A 16,022-nucleotide genomic window follows, 5' to 3' on the forward strand; every position below is an offset into this window, starting at 1 on the left:
TCTTCTGTTTTATGAGAAGGAATTACGCCGTCTGTTACGCTTTCCACAACGACAATGTGGGCTAATAAGACCAAAACAGATAGCAGTAATGATACTGGGGCCGTGTGCCATATGTGAATCCTCCCTGCAAGCGCGGCCAGGTGGGCGGCACGCCACCCGGCCGCACAATGGGTTTACCCGCCGTGATTTATTAAACGACCCCAACCATTGGCTAAACAGACGTTGAGCTGAATTAGCAATCTACTAATGTCCGCTCGCCTCTCCCTCTTTGTCTGTCTCTCTTATTTCCTTTCGGTCCTCGAGCTGAAAAAGTCAGTTATAATACATGTCAAGGAGGAGTGTAATGGCAGACCGGCCCCCCTATTGGAACCATGAAACATGCCCATTACACGGGTCTTTAGCGACTCAGAGAAATAACCTCTTATCATCCTGAGGAGCATTAGCCGCTGAGTGGGCAGATGTAAATGAATGTGATGTATACGTACTCCACAGCCGCGGCCCACGTAACCCCGCCACTCTCACACGCCTGGTTATGTTAAACACGAGAACCGGCTTGAATAGAGAGAGTCAAAGGTTTTTTCGGGTTTAAAGAAGCGCTTCAACGCAAGTATCCCGCAGTCCGAGAGCGGTGGCCCCCGCGCTTCACGCGAGCATTGTGTGTTTAGGCGAGAGAGGGAGTTTGATGACGGGGACGAGGAGGTTGAGATAACTGTTTTCTCCGCCCCGTCGCGGAGGCATCTGGCACTGCCACGGTGTCGCAACCCGAAATACACCCCAGGAGTGGGTAATGAGGCGAAGGAGACGGGGGTGTCGTGTTTTGGGGTGTGTGTGTGTGTGTGTGTGTGTGTGTGTGTGTGGTTTCCTCATCTTCCTGAACTAGCCTCTTAAGACCCTGCAAAGTACGCCATCTGCAGCCCACAGCCATAAGCCCACTTGTGTGTGACTCACGAGCGCCGTTAAATCCACTTAAACTAAAGCACATTTAACCTTCTTCGACTAAACTAAAAGAAAAGAAAAACGGGAAAGTATGGAGGTTAACAATCTATCGAAAACAAGTGCAATACGGGAAACGAGAGGCTACCTGTTGGTGTGTAATATACTGAAAGTAGGAACCATCCACCCGTGTCTTTGAATGTCGCCATGAACACGGCGGCCTGCAGGACGTCATCACACAGCCCTTTGTGGTGAATGTTCAATAAAAACCCCGTGAAGAACGGTGAATGTTCACTTTTCTTCTTCTTCTTCTTTTAACTGGTAGCACATATGAAGTAGAGTGATGATGCCTCTCCCTGTGGAATACATTATTCTGCAGTTGATTGTTGTCTCAGATGGTTTGTTTTATAGGTGACTGCTTATCTTTGTGTTACTTTTAGTTTCAGATCATCGTTGTCTCGGGGGATTTGTGTTCCCCTTTTATTGCCCGAAAAGATTAGCAGCCTTGTGGTCTTGGAGAATTGTAATTGTTATAATGAATTGCTACCTTTGACTGCTTAACTTTGCATTATTTTCTTGCTGACAGTTTTTTTAAAATCTTTTTCTTTTCCTGTTTAGTTTGTGCTGTCTGAAAGTGTTTTAGTAATCCTGGAGTGTGCACGGCAGAAGCAACCTGAAATATATTATTCGGGATAAAAGGATGACCAAAAAAAAAAAAGAGTTAAATGTTCATACGTCCGCTTATCTCTTTGTTTCTCCCAGGTGATCTCCGCTCTGTCACGGATCTCCCACCACAGCATCGCACAAATCAAAGGCATCAGGTACGTGTCTCATTCGCAGCGCTCTCATTCATCATCTGAGCCGCCAGATCGGTGGCGACGGAAACCACTTTGGATGAATGCGTTGCACATACGCTAGCGGGCCTATATTAAGATGGAGGTGGCTATTTAACATCTGCTGCTCGTTTGTAAGTCAATTTACATGTTTAGGCAATTAGCTGCAGCTTTTAGCCACTGCCATCTTTACGGGGAGCAAAATAAACCCACTGCACATTTCCATCCGTCACTTAAAATCTATTACGCTCGCTATCAAGCGCCGTTTCTCACGCATGATGCCGAGACTGAGAGGATCCCTCACGCTGCTCCATCAGGCCCGGAACGGGCTTCGGGTTTTTTTTTTCGTTTGCATTCGTCCGCTCGGAGCTGGGCGCCACGTAAAAAGCCATTTTATCCGTCTGAGTAATGAGTGGATGTAGAGCGCCCATTAGGGGCCATGCCAGGGAGCGAAGGAGAGAGAGACAGGGTGAGTGACACAGGCAGACAGAGCTCAGGTCCCTTGCCATTAATAAAGACGAGCACAACCTGCTGACAGCGGGCTAATTCACGGCCTGTCCACACCGGCCGCTTTGCTGTGTCGGTGTCAAAGCCGAGATGCTTTAATCCCCAGTACATTTCACGGGGAAGTTCAGATTCTCAAAGTGAGGGTCAAAGGAAATGTTCCCTCTAATTTTTTTCAGCACTGAGCAAAAAAATTCTTTTCTGAGCGCACATTTCAGCACTGTGAGCAATTCGCAACCACACGATCTGCCGAAAGAGAGATGACAGCAAATGCATCAATATGTATACAAGGTTGATATTTATTCAATGTCCTTTATAATGGCTGGACTTTGGGAACATTATAATGATGGTGTTTTACCAGTTAGTTTAGTTGAACTTAAAGGATCTTTGTTGAACTTCAATAAGGAGAGGTTATGACTGGTTCACAGGTTATGACTGATAATGATATATATAAAAAAATAAAAGTATCAAAGGTGTTTAGTCATTTCTCAGCAGGTACAACATTTAAGTGGAACTTCATTGAAAGAAAAATGCTAATGCCGTGCTTAATTATAGGCCTATTAAATTGACATGGTGTCATTTTTCTTAAAGGTAGCCTATATAAACAATTTAATAACTTCATATTCTTCATATTTAAATATGTCTAAAAGTTTCATCCTACCTGTGTCAGTTTGGACTATTTCATCTAGCCACTCATGTTGAACGTTAGGCAGACCTTTTTCTGGGGCGCCTGCTCTGCCTTTCTTTTCGCCATGGTAGCCTATAGCTGCTGGAGCAGGGCCCGCCAAGAGGAGCCTAAACAGCGCCGGCCCGAGCTCATGTGGCGCTCTGGGCGAGCTTCACTCCTGGCGCCCGGAGGAGGACAGCGGGGGTCGGGGGTGCTAACGGAGGCAGAGCGCTAGCAGAGGTACAGAGAGCGCATGTCGAGAAACGGGACACTGATTGGCCAAGAAGACTCGACACGTCACATCAAAGATCTTATTATTGCGGAGATGGCTCACTCCTATCTCAGAAACACTGGCGCAAAAAAGATTTTTAACCCCTGAAAAAAAATCGTTTGCGCGGTCTGAAAAATCATTTGCGCGGCCACTTCGACTGGCCTGCGCGGCCGCGCACGCACGCAGCTTAGAGGGAACACTGGTCAAAGGTCAGATGGTCGTGAATGGAGGGACCTCACAAAAGGGATATTGTGTTTTCACGAGCCTGGATTCCGTCGTGGGCGGCGAGGCGGATGCGCTCGTACAAACTGTCCTTGGACCGAGTGACGGGCACCTGACTACTGAGGTGTCCTTGAGCCAAACGCATTCCTCTCAGCCACCAGAGTCACCCTGACCTCTCGCCCCGTGAACGTGAGAGCACATACAGTAACGACTGCATCATGGGGATCAATACAGTGTGACTTTATTCACTATAAAGGTCACTTTTAGCACTTGGCCTGGAGTAAAAGGAAATCAACGTTTATGAAAGGCAATTAGATGGAACACTGCACTACGCTCCCTCCAGGGGTCAAAGTGTCAACACAGGAATTGCAAAAAAAGCCACAATGCCATCTTACCATACATTATTATTTTTATAAGTAGTCATTGGTAATCAATCATACTAGATAATGATTAAACCTGACGAATATGCACCTGTCTGTTGAGTCCAGTACACATTTGCTGTAAGAGGTGCACCCTGTTGTGTGTGATTTAAATATCTATAACCAGTACAGTAATAACTAAATACTAAAAAGTCCATTATTCACTCGCCTTCGAGCTGTGCTTTCCCCCTGTAACTTGTGTCTCTCAGCCGGCTGCATGTTCCCCTCCCTTCACTAAGGACTTATCTATTTCAGCTCTCCTATTTGGTGCAGCAGTTCAGGTACAATTGCCTTGATTGGGCTTGTGTGCTGTAAGTGGCTTCCTCTGGCGGAAAGACATCTGTTAGGTGTCAACCGTGCAAATATATGTATGACAAAATAATTGAAAAGAGCTGTAGAGTTAGGTGTTGATTATCAGTGGTTTGACAGTCGTGCATATTCAGTGTTTATATCTAACACATCGCTTATCATCTGAACCATAAGTAGTTTCTGAGATTGGTCTTTTGCACCCGTCACATTTTACTCTCTATGGCCTTGATTTTCCAATCGTGACTAGAATTGAAAATAACTCAAAATATATTTTTTTTGACAATTTATCTTAAAAAAAATTGTAAAACACTGGACTCTCTATATCCAAAGAGTCTTGAAGTGGAGGCTGTAAGTGCTATATACATTGAAAAGCCCCACTTACAGCCTCTCCCTAATGCTCTGTGCTCAGCCGCCTGCAGCTCCGTCTCAGTTTCACCGAATTTTCGTCACGTGACTTGTTGGTCTTAGCCGAGTCCATCATGGCTTCCTAGTTGTTTTGAGGAGTGCAGAATCTAGCGCTTTTTACAGGATCTGGTGACTTCAAACTGTTTATTCAGGGATAGATTTCAAAGGAGACATGTGCATTAAACAGTTTTTGATGAAATATCACAATATTAAGCTTCGTTTTGGCTGTTTTTTCTGATGGAAGGCTTTCAGAAAGAGGAAAATCGGACGATAATGACGTTTATTACAACTTCTTGCTATAATAAACGGTGTAGTTTTGGCGATTATTTGAAGAAAACATGCTTTTCAAACATGCTTTACGCAATAGTGCGTCTCTTTTCGCTGCAGGATTCACACCCATGTACTGACATGTACTCTATGGTCTCACATGAACAGGGTGCTGACATCAGCCAGAGCACTTCCACAACACGGATGTTCGCTGACCCCCGTTGGCCTTTCTAAAGGGTCCCCTCACCCGGGCCTTGGTATTTCTGCTCAGGGCGAGGTCAGCTGCATTCAGAGGTCTCGAGGACGTGACCGATCTCTTCTGTCACGCTTCAAAGCCTCTGTAAACCATGTACAGGCCGGAGACCTGCTATAAGTCATTTTAACACATGCCACCCCGCCCATGCAACTGGTGTCCCATGAAGAGAAGTCTGCCGGTACGATGACGTGGTCGTTTTATTTCAACACCTAATCTCACCTAATCCAGAGATTTATATGTGCACTAAAGTTGGGAGGCTTTATAAAGGCAAATAAAAAAGGTGGTTAAGATGGAAGCAGCGGAGAAGAGCATAGCGTATAAAGGAACGTGTTCTTCATTGAAAGTGATTTACTGGACCCTGTCAAGCGTGGAGGTCTCAATGCCCAGACAACAGCCCCACAGTCTCAGATCATTTATGCACAGACAGCACATCAGGCCATCCCTTGTGTTTTTAAAACGGCCGGAGAGTTCCTCTCTGCATTCGGCATGTCCATGGACGCCCTGCGGAAGCCCATTGATCTGCCCTCTGACGGGTGTCCGCTGTGATCAGGCGTCGATAGTTCACGTCTCTGTCACTCTGTCGGCGTTCCAGCCCCGGTCGGAAAACCGTACGCCTTATTTTGCACGATCCTCTGGACAAGCAGTCAAACATGCGGACGCTCTCTCCTCCTTTAGGTCCTCCTTTTTCTTCAACTTTACTAATATTGTTTCTTTCCAGTTTAATTGCGAGCGACTTCAAATATTCAAATATCTTTGAGTTCTCTCTCCCACCATCCATTTGACGTTGTCCAGATTAGTCCGAGTCCACAAGGAAAATGGAGATAAGCTTCCTTTCAATTGTTCCTCTGCCTCGTGGAGTTTTTTTTTGCCCTCGGCTTCACCTCTCTGCCGCGATGCTTTCCAGACACCCTTCATAAAAATAACTCAGCCTGCTCTCCTCTGAATGAATTTGAGTAAAATCCTATAATTTGTCCCTGGATTTACAGTGTGACAATTTGTGATTGAAGTGGTCATTTTTTGTTTATTTTCTATTTATTTTCCCCCCGGTCTTACTTCAGTGTGTCTCCTCCCCCACGCCTCTGAAACCAAACCTCCATCCTTGAACAACTTATTGTGAAAAACCCATCAATCAAATCCAACCCCCATCCGGCAGCCTTTGTGCGGCGGCCTCGTGCTCCCGTCTCGTTGTGTGTCCTAGGAGTTGACCTTGTGTTCCTCACAGCTTATCTACAGTATAAGCCTGGGTCATCTTCTGTCCTGTTATTCAGCCCCCTCTCCATCTCTTTCCTCCCGCTTATCTTTACTGTCCTCAGCTAACCACATGCTAACCTTTAACTCGCTCGCGCTTCACTGTCCCAGTTCATGCCTGACCGGTGCTGCGTGTGTGTGTGTGTGTGTGTGTGTGTGTGTGTGCTAGGATCAGGGGATCAGGGTCGTAGAGTGCGTAGAGAGAGACCTCCGCTCAGCATCACGGCTGAGAGCAGATGAGGAGGACTGTTTGTTTCCATCATCATGTTCCTTTATGTGCAGAATATACTTCCCTTGGGCATTACTTTTTTTCTTGCTTGTGTAAGGTGAATTATGACTTTATGCATCATGGGTGAACGCACTCAATGAAAAGCACACCTATGGGTGAGAAGCTGCAGTGTAGCTATTCTCTTGCGTACAGTAGATGCTGTATAAGTGGAGTTCTTTGTTTGTTGTATATTTCACTCATTGACATTGCTAAAAAAGAAAATGCACGAGTCGGCAACCATTAATATGAATTACTCTAAAATTAGGCATATATAACAGATTGTAAAGGCAAGGCAAGGCAAATTTATTTGTAGAGCACATTTCAACAACAAGGCGATTCAAAGTGCTTCACATAAAACCATTAAAAGCATCAAAACATAATGCAGATTTAAAAACAGTTAAGAAAACATTAAACAGTCAAAAAGCAAAATAAAAAATAAAAGTTGAAAAAAGCAAAATAAAAAATAAAAGTTGAATAAAAGTTGCAGTGCAGTTTAAGAAATGAAATGCAGTAGTGAGATGTAAAGGTATGGTTGTAACCATACAGATGTATAATTATTTGTAATATATCATTTGTATGATCAAACATTATGTAAATAAAAAGAGGAAATACAGAAAAAGGAATAAAACATGAAAATGATCTAGGGTTGGAGGATATGTTGAAATGTTCCAACCTGTCAGCTCAACGACTGGCAATCGCTGATTTATTCACCAAAACCTTCTCGGTTATTCTCTCCACTGTTCCAACAACCACACACACACTGGTTTGGTTGAGATAAACCCTTAATTAATTCACTGAGTTATGACAACACAAAATTTCCTGAAGCCCAAGTTGATGTAGCTTTTCTTCACCTCAAAGACCAAAAGATGATGAGTATAAAATAGAGAAAAGCACCAGATCCAGAGCCAGAGAATGTTGAAATATGACCCAAGTGATTTGTTTATTTTTTGCTAAATACAATGTCATTGTTGTGTTCATTGGCTAATGGACCGATGGACTAATCGTTTCCGCTTTACCTGAAGTCCTTCTGTGTCGGATGAAAAGCCCTTTTGTGACATGAAGGCTACTTCTTCCATAAAATAAAGACGAATAAGAAATAGTTGTTACACCTCGTTTCTGCTGGACGACATTCTTGGACGATGAACAGTAGATGTGTTTCCACATTGTTGTTTTTTAATATTTTCTTAAGATAAGGAGGACAGCATCACTGTTCTTTTCCTCCCTCCCTCCCTTTTGTTTCTCCTCCACCGCTCTGCCTCCCCTCACGCCACTGCATTACATCACACACTTTAGTATGCAGTTATCACAATGCACATCCACTCCTCATGTTTAACTCATGTTGGAATGCACCGTGGTGTGCTAATGTCATTAGTAAATGTTGTGGAAAAAAAAGGCTCTTACTCGCACGTCATTATTGCACACGTCCTAACGCCGGAGGGTTTGATGGACAGGCGTGGGACGGTCAGCGGGCAAAGTGGACACTTCTTTCTTCAGCTCCGGCGGTTTATCGACCGCTGCAGAAACGAAGCCGTGTCCCGGGACGTGAAGCTGCTCCCAACATTGACCATTTGAGCTGCATTCAGCACTGACGGCTAACACCGTTGTTCTGCTGTCGAATCGATGAAGCCGACTCATCGATTATGTTATTTATTAACTAAAGGACTCTCAAGGTTTGCAATGAATTGGAATTTGTCAATTAAAAGTGTATTTGTATTTGTATTCATCTATTTAATCCCAAATGATCATGGAATTATGAACGAAAGCAAACTGAAGGACTAACTGAAGGACAACTAAACCAACAAAACATAACGTTCAATATATCCTAATAAAATTGGACGGGGACAATCCGATACAGCAAGAATGAAAGTTTAAGGAAGAAGAAGAAGAATGAGGAAAAAAAGAAAGAAAAACACAAAGATGGACCAAACGGAGCCTCTTCTCACTATCATTTGAAAACACGTAAATCTACAGGCTGAACAGATCCCTGAACAACATATACCTTCAACAAAGAGAGCAATTTACTCCTTGTTTTGAAAGAAGCAGCTGGTTTTAAACAATAACTTGAATAAGCCAATTCAGGAGGGATAATCAGAGGGTATAAAAGATGAACAAAGAAAAAACCCAGGTATCCAGTCTGCTTTAGCGCACGGTGTAAAGGCACGAGCAACACTCTGGAAACGCTCGCGGGGCAACCGAGCGTTATTGAATAGCCGAGAGACGCCTCATCATTGGAGTCCTGATGAAATTATAAACGCAGTTCAATTACACCTGGTTGTATCGTTTACGCGAAATGAAAACGGCAGCGTTGGGCAACGCCGGGCTCTGCGAAGCAACACCGGGGAGATGCAGACGAGGCGCACGGCCCCGCAAACTACTACGTAATTAAATTTAGCCCTGCGGGACTCCATTAATAACTTATAATATAATGCACATTTCATTGGAGGGGGCCATAAGATGTGGGTGTGTTATTGCGCTCTGGAGGGATCCCCCTCGCGCGCTGTCTTTGCGCTCATAACGGCGAGGTGAGGAAGTAACATCCATCAGATGAGGCACTTCTCGTGTTATGATTCCTTAATAATAGCGCTTGTAATTAGCTCTTGGAAATACAGAGGTTTTTTAATGAAGTCGAACCAAATAATGGAGGCGCTCGCAAAGTTCCCGACTCGGAGAAGACTGTGGAGTGTGCAGGATTCTGTGTGTGTGTGTGTGTGTGTGTGTGCCTGAGGCTGGCCAGCTGACCTTTGACTCTAGCTGAGCATTCATTAACTTGATGGCTGACACACTCTTTCCAGTGTGCTTTAATTACAGAAACACTGATTGCTGGCGTCGCACAGACACGGGACAGAGGCCCTCTGGCGGGACGCGGGGTGTCAATAGACGGTCGCTACATGCATAGCTTCATCTCAATAATCTCCCATCTTCACCATGAGTTCGGTTTTAGGCAACAAACCCGCTCGGTTACGTGAAGGAAAAGAGAATACTTACTTGGAGTTCCTCACAGGACATGCACAGCGATGTGTTTGACCCCTCCCCTTTCGTTGGGGGACTTTCTTGTACTTGATTCTGCATCAGTTGCTATTAGCACATTATTAGGAGGCGGGTGTCCAGACAAAATGTACCGTGAAGAAGCAAGAAGACAAAAATAAGTGTTCCTGGCAAAACTCCATAAACCAACCTCCTAAATGCTGAGTAGGAAACTGTAATTAACTGTGACCCCCCATATCCTTGGACTGCTTTATTGCCTTTATGCAGGCCATATAAAGAAAGAAGTCGGGTATTAAAAGCATTATAATGAAACGAAGGTTGAATATCCTGGAAATGAATTGATTTGGCTGTTGGAATGTATCCTCAAATGTAGTAAATCCTGTCTTTTATTATATATATATATATATATATATATATATGAACTATTTGTGACACACACACACACACACACACACACACACACACATGTCCGCATCGCCCCCCGGCACACTTCCTCCGTCAGCTCTTCAACACGGCATGCGGACTCACAGCTCTCTTGTACTTTCCCATACGGAGACATTTGTTCATTTATTTCGGGGTCCGTGTGCATTAATAAATCAATCGGCAGCGATTCCCTTCGCATATGACCATTAGAAGAGATTCATTACTTCATTCACACAGGATTTAAGTTGACTCGACTCTCAGTTGAGTATTTTATAGACATCGCCAAAACGTAAAGTTTTCTCTGAGGCCAACAACTTCGCACTTCCATCATGCGGAACAGGAAATTACAAAACAAAAACAAATTGACTTTACATAATCGACACACACGGAGAAAACTAGACCGACAAAAAACAATCTCTCTCCAAAACATGTCGCAAAGTGCTTCGTATGAAAACAATGCAATTCTAAAAAAAAATTGTGACCTTTGTAGTAACCAACGACGAAACCGTGTTTTATTTTATTTTAATTTTGTTGGTCTTTTGGTCATAGCTTATCCCTTTTTTGTAAACAAAATGTGACAAAAGAGTGCCAATAAATATCATGAATAAAGCCAGCTTTTTTTATTTAATGTTGCTTAAATGTTTTACTAAAATATAAATAAATACATATTCTACTTAAGGATGACTGTAATTGTATTTATAATAATACCCCCAGAAATAAAGTATTATAATAACTGCACCACGCTCTTCCCTTGAACCTAAAACCTTCACTCCCACCCACTGTCGCTCTGTTCACCTTCTCTTTCTTGAGTGTGTGTGTGTGTGTGTGTGTGTGTGTGTGTGTGTGTCCACTGGTAGTCCGACAGTAAGTAAACAAATCATGTAATCAGTAGTTCCATTATTCAGGCGGGAGTCAAGGTCAAGCTTACTTGCTGTTTACCGCAGCAGAGCACCGGCGCTGGCTGCTGCCGTCTGAGGGATTTATTGCTTGAGGAGTGGACGGTAACAACAACACAATCACGACGAAAACAAACGTACAACAAGCAGCAGCCCTGAAGACCGGCAGTAAACTCGGTAAACTGAAACAAAATGTCATAGCACTTTGAGGTATTTGGGTACTTTGAGAACAGCTAATGACCAATAAATTTGGCAATTTTATATCCACCCCCAAACGTTGTTTGTCATAAAACATTTTACCGCCCTTCCAGATGGAGGGGAAAGGGAATAGCCTGCATCGTCGCCCTTTGTAGCCGAGATGTTACAGCGTATGGCACATTACCGCAAAGTCCCAGGTTCGATTCCCGCCTCGGGAACTTTGTTGCATGTCTTGTCCCTTTCTCCATAATTTATCTGCTTCTATATTAAAGCAAAGATGGCAAACAAAAAAAATCATCTCTTCTAAACATAAGAGGGATTAGTTTAATAATACACGCTTCAGTAACTTTAGCGTGGTTGGCGATTAGCGCTGATCGTGACCTCACTGATTTTAATGAGCTTCAATTGTGCGCGACATTAAGTTAATAGGCTATAATTTGTAGCAATCAGCTCCTGTGGAAAAAAAGAAGAAGATGAAGATGAAGAAAAAGCACACCATCAACCCGGTCGGCCAAACGAGCTCTAATCACGCACACTTCACAATAATGTTCGCGGGGAGCCGATATCTTTTAAAAAACATAAGAAATAAGCCCACCCTGTTTCATCAGCTAATTGATTAGTCATTAGTTTTTATGCTCTGCCACTTCCCAGGGGTACGATTGTGTTTGTTGACGCCGCGTGGGCGGGAATAAGAAATGAGGAAGGGAGCCGAGAGGAATCATTCAGATTATTGTACGACGGGCTGACGTGACGGCTCGTATTCACGGATCATGCTGCGTGTGAGCATAAGCAAAGGGTTTTACAACAAAGCTAAAAGAAAACATATACAGAAAGTCCATAAGCTCACTTTTGCTGTGTGAGGAAAAGAAGAGAAGAGGAGAGGACTGCTCTAAAACACTATATGTACTATATGTTGCTCGGCATTGTCCCTGAGGGTCCTTGAAAGCTGCCCAAACACCCCGAGAGGATTTATAAGACACCTGGCCGTCCCTCTGATAAAAAAAAATGAAGGCTGTTTCTGTCTGAATTCCTGTGTGAAGATGGCAGTTTTTTTTTATCTGACAGCAAGCAGTGTGTTGATGTGTTGTGACAATGTCGCCGTGTGACTGATGGCTCCTCAGCTGCATCCGTCCTGCTGCTGCTGCCCGACGGGACGGAGCTCACTGTGACACCCGGCAGATCCAACGCGCCGCTCTCTCACTGCTGATTCTTCTACCTGTGAATACTGTGGTGTGTGTGTACTAATATGTTATACTCTCTCTCTCTCTCTTCCCATCTGTGTGTGTGTGTGTCAGGCCCTTTCCATCAGAGGACACAGCTCTGAATGAGGATGATGTGTACCGGAGCCTTGAAGACCTGGCAGAGTAAGTATTCACTGCTCAACAAATACACACACACACACACACACTCGCACACGCACACACTATCGTTAGTTTTTTGCTATTTTCACTGAACTTTACACTTTTTAAACCCGTAGATCGCTTTAAAGATATTTCATATCTGGATTTGATGTTCCAGCAGATAAAAAATGAATAAAAATGTTTGTGTCCTTGCTGCAGAAAGTCATTGCTTATGACATTTAGCTCAGAGTATGCTTTTAAACTCGGTATAAATGGAGTGTCTCTTATCATGCTGTAAATGAGTATATCAAAGTAATAATGTATATATATACACATATATATATATATAACTGATATTATATGGCTTATATTTCAACAGACTTAACAATTCTCCACCCATCATATATAACACATCTTGTGATGTTTCAGTGTGATTATTGCCACTTCTTCCAATTTTCTCTCACTGCTTGATTACATACGTGCAGAGCCTTGTGTCGCTCTGCCCGTTGCAATGGTGACACCATCTCATGGTGTGGCGGCATCTCCGCCCGACTCGGTGGCTGGCTTCCTGGTTTGGTGTATGTGTGTGCGTGTGCATGTGTGTATGCGTGCGTGTGTGTGGGGGGGTTTTGCTGGGTGTGAAAGTGAGAAAAGTCTGGTTTTGGAGTCTGCAGAGGTTCCAGCAGTGACAGCAGCTGCTCAACTCAGATTAATGGAGAATAATTAGTCTCCCGCTCTGAGATGGGTGTCATTCATCACAGAAAGATAGGAGGCATGAGAGAGGGAGATAGAAAGGAGACCAAGCGGGTTGTAGCTGTACGCCCGCTGCATACTTGATAGTGGCGTCCTTCAGGAGATGAGGAATGTGCTCCTGCTAGAGGAGATGGGTGGCAGCCAGGCAGGCTAATGCTGGATTAGAGCATCTCCGCCAAACATTCAGCCCTGCTAGCGTGGAGCTTGGCTCCTTACCTGGAAAACAGAACTAAATCCTGCTCGATCCGTGACCATGTAGAGATTAGAGGAAATACTAATAACTTTTTGATTCAAAGATATCATATGTAAAAAAAACAGGGATGTAAATGTGCTCATAAAAGAGCAGACCGCTTCAAGAAGAGAAGAAGTCCGACTCAGCATGCTGTATTTCCTGACATGTCCCTAAATCAGGAAATATCAAAGAGGCTAAGTTCCTTCATCCATCATTAATAAATGTCATCCGCATACTACCAGTTAAACCACTTAAATGTGCTAATAAATAGCAGAAGCAACAAGGGTCGGAGTGCACCAGTAAAGCCAAAGAGCATACATTTGAGTTTGTAATATACTGTGTTATTTCAATAGCTGGTTATGTCTTTCAAACCCGCAAAATCTCCTCTTTCCATGAGTGGGTTTTCGCCTTAGACTGTTTATAAAAAGTAGACGTAGACACTGTGAAGTCCCCCATTGGTTTGTGGACTATAATTTTTAAGCCTTGAGTTCGGCATGTAGGCCATTGAAATCTTGGTTTTTGGAAATCGCCATGATGATTGCAAACGAAAGTGATACGAAAGGGTTGAGCTGAGTAGACTTTTTGTAGACCAACATGTTACAATTGAGTTTCATGAACTGAAAACCCATTTTGAAAGGGTTATAGTTCTAAGACGAAAACCACGACCAGACCCGACAGCGCCGTGGTATAGAGTCCTGTCATTCACCAGGTAGCCCCGCCCTAGAGCATAACCTGCTTTATGCTCCATTTTACTCATCATTTACTAAATGCACATCATGCTGTATTGAAAAAGACTTTAACCTTGAGATTGAAGCTATAAACTCATGTTTACAAAGTTTACTAAGGGGAATAAATCAAAAGAGAAGGAGGGTAATCTTTTCATAGACTTCTTTTCAATCGGCCTTATTTTTGCAACCAGAGGCCATTAGAAAAAAGGTATGTTTCAGGCTCTTTCCCATTGGTTTTGGCCACATGAAAGCAGCTTTAATAAGCGTGAGTTCATTTCTATTTTGGTAGTTTTTTTTTCCTGAAATGGTCAATGGTGTTGTACCACTGTGCTCTTTGCGTCGCCTGTAGGTGCAGAGGGCCGAGTCTCATTTAATTAATCACGCGGCTCAGCAGCATGGCTGCTCTTGACCTTTCACAAAGAACATGCATGCATTTAGTTTCATCGAACAGACACATAATTGATTCATCAGCAGGTCCTGCACCTAATATAGTTGGACACACTTAGCACATAGGCCACGCTAGCAATAACCCGTGCTCTGAAAGACTTATTAATTAGCCTGAAATATCGATGCATGCATAATTTACAGTGGAAGCATGACGGAACTGCGAGAGTGAGGGAGAGGACAGGGAGGATTTTACCGCAGTAATAATAGTCATTTTGTATGGATGCAGTGCTATTTAAGAGCTTCTCAAAGGGAGAAAATAATACAATGGCAGCCCATGTGGTATCATAAAAATAACGGCATGTAAGGAATAAAACAGCAATATTGTCACTAAAAATATTTAGTGTGAGAAAATGAAGCTCCATGGAGTAGCAATTTAATGGCAAACAATACAAATCAATAAAATGGCAACATTAAGTTCAGTGATGGGACGACACAGGATACTAAGTGCAATGGAAAGCGATCTATAAAAATTGATTTTGAGATTTAAAAACAGAGTTGATGCCAGCAGACCAAACGTTAAATGGAAGACGGTTCCAGCAGCAAAAAGATCGATCGACCTTTCATTTTAATCTGGAGCGGCCAAAAGACTGGAACTGGTGGACTGGTGGAGGTCTCTGAGGATAGCTGGAGGTTCACGACTCACTAATGTAATGGTGACTGATGTATTGATCTCTGTGTTTAATGGTATAACCGGTTTGATAGATATCTAAGGCTTTTAAAGATGGTTGCTCTCCAGCCAGCAGCTCGACCTTAAATGCAGCGGGAGAATGTTTGCGGTTGACCGTGTATCATGTCGGAGGCTTTAGCAGAGGTCACTTTACTCGCTGGATGATTTCCATTTTTACGATGTCAAGTCAGAAGAACTCATGTCAGACGAGGTGAATTGAGGCTTCAGGCTGTGAAGTATGAGCTCACTTGGAAATCCCGGCTGTAAACGAATGTCACCGAGAGTCCATGATGGGCGCAGGTGTATGTGTGTTTGTGAGGCGTGCACCCGGCTTGATTTCTGCTGCACCACATCTGTTTGCAGGCGTCTCCGAGTCAGGTAGAGGCCAGCCCCTACCTAATTGAGGTCTCCTGGGTTAATGTGGTAAACCCGATCCACGCTTCCTTCCTCTGGCTTTGTGATGTCGAGTCTTGGTGTCGTTTAACTCGGAGCTCGGCCTGTCTGGAATGAGTCCATCCCGGAGTTGACAAAGCATGAAATGGGGGTGGACCGGACACAGCCGCCAAGGGACTTTTTCCTTTGTGAAAGGCAGACATAGATTTCCATTCCAAAGCAAACAGTGTCACAAGCCCTTTGTGTCACTCTTTTGCAGTTTGTTTTGCTCCATTAACCCCTTGGGCAGGTAGGCATGAAAAGTCAATAGCTTGAAAATGGATGGAACTCAGTCGGTACCATTTACTGCAAGGTATTA

The 16,022-nt window shown here is 43.7% G+C and overlaps 1 protein-coding gene across 1 annotated transcript in view; it reads left to right on the plus strand.

The window, feature by feature from the left end:
• vav2 (vav 2 guanine nucleotide exchange factor) overlaps positions 1-16,022 on the plus strand; it is a gene marked incomplete at its 5' end in the record, with an annotated part of 194,770 nt that overhangs the window by 138,027 nt on the left and 40,721 nt on the right. Inside the window, 2 exon segments of the mRNA XM_079235511.1 lie at positions 1,696-1,754; positions 12,400-12,468. Of these exon segments, the coding sequence (XP_079091637.1) occupies positions 1,696-1,754; positions 12,400-12,468 (128 nt within the window).

This window comes from Taurulus bubalis, assembly GCF_910589615.1.
Source record: "Taurulus bubalis genome assembly, chromosome: 19".
Lineage (NCBI taxonomy): Eukaryota > Metazoa > Chordata > Actinopteri > Perciformes > Cottidae > Taurulus > Taurulus bubalis.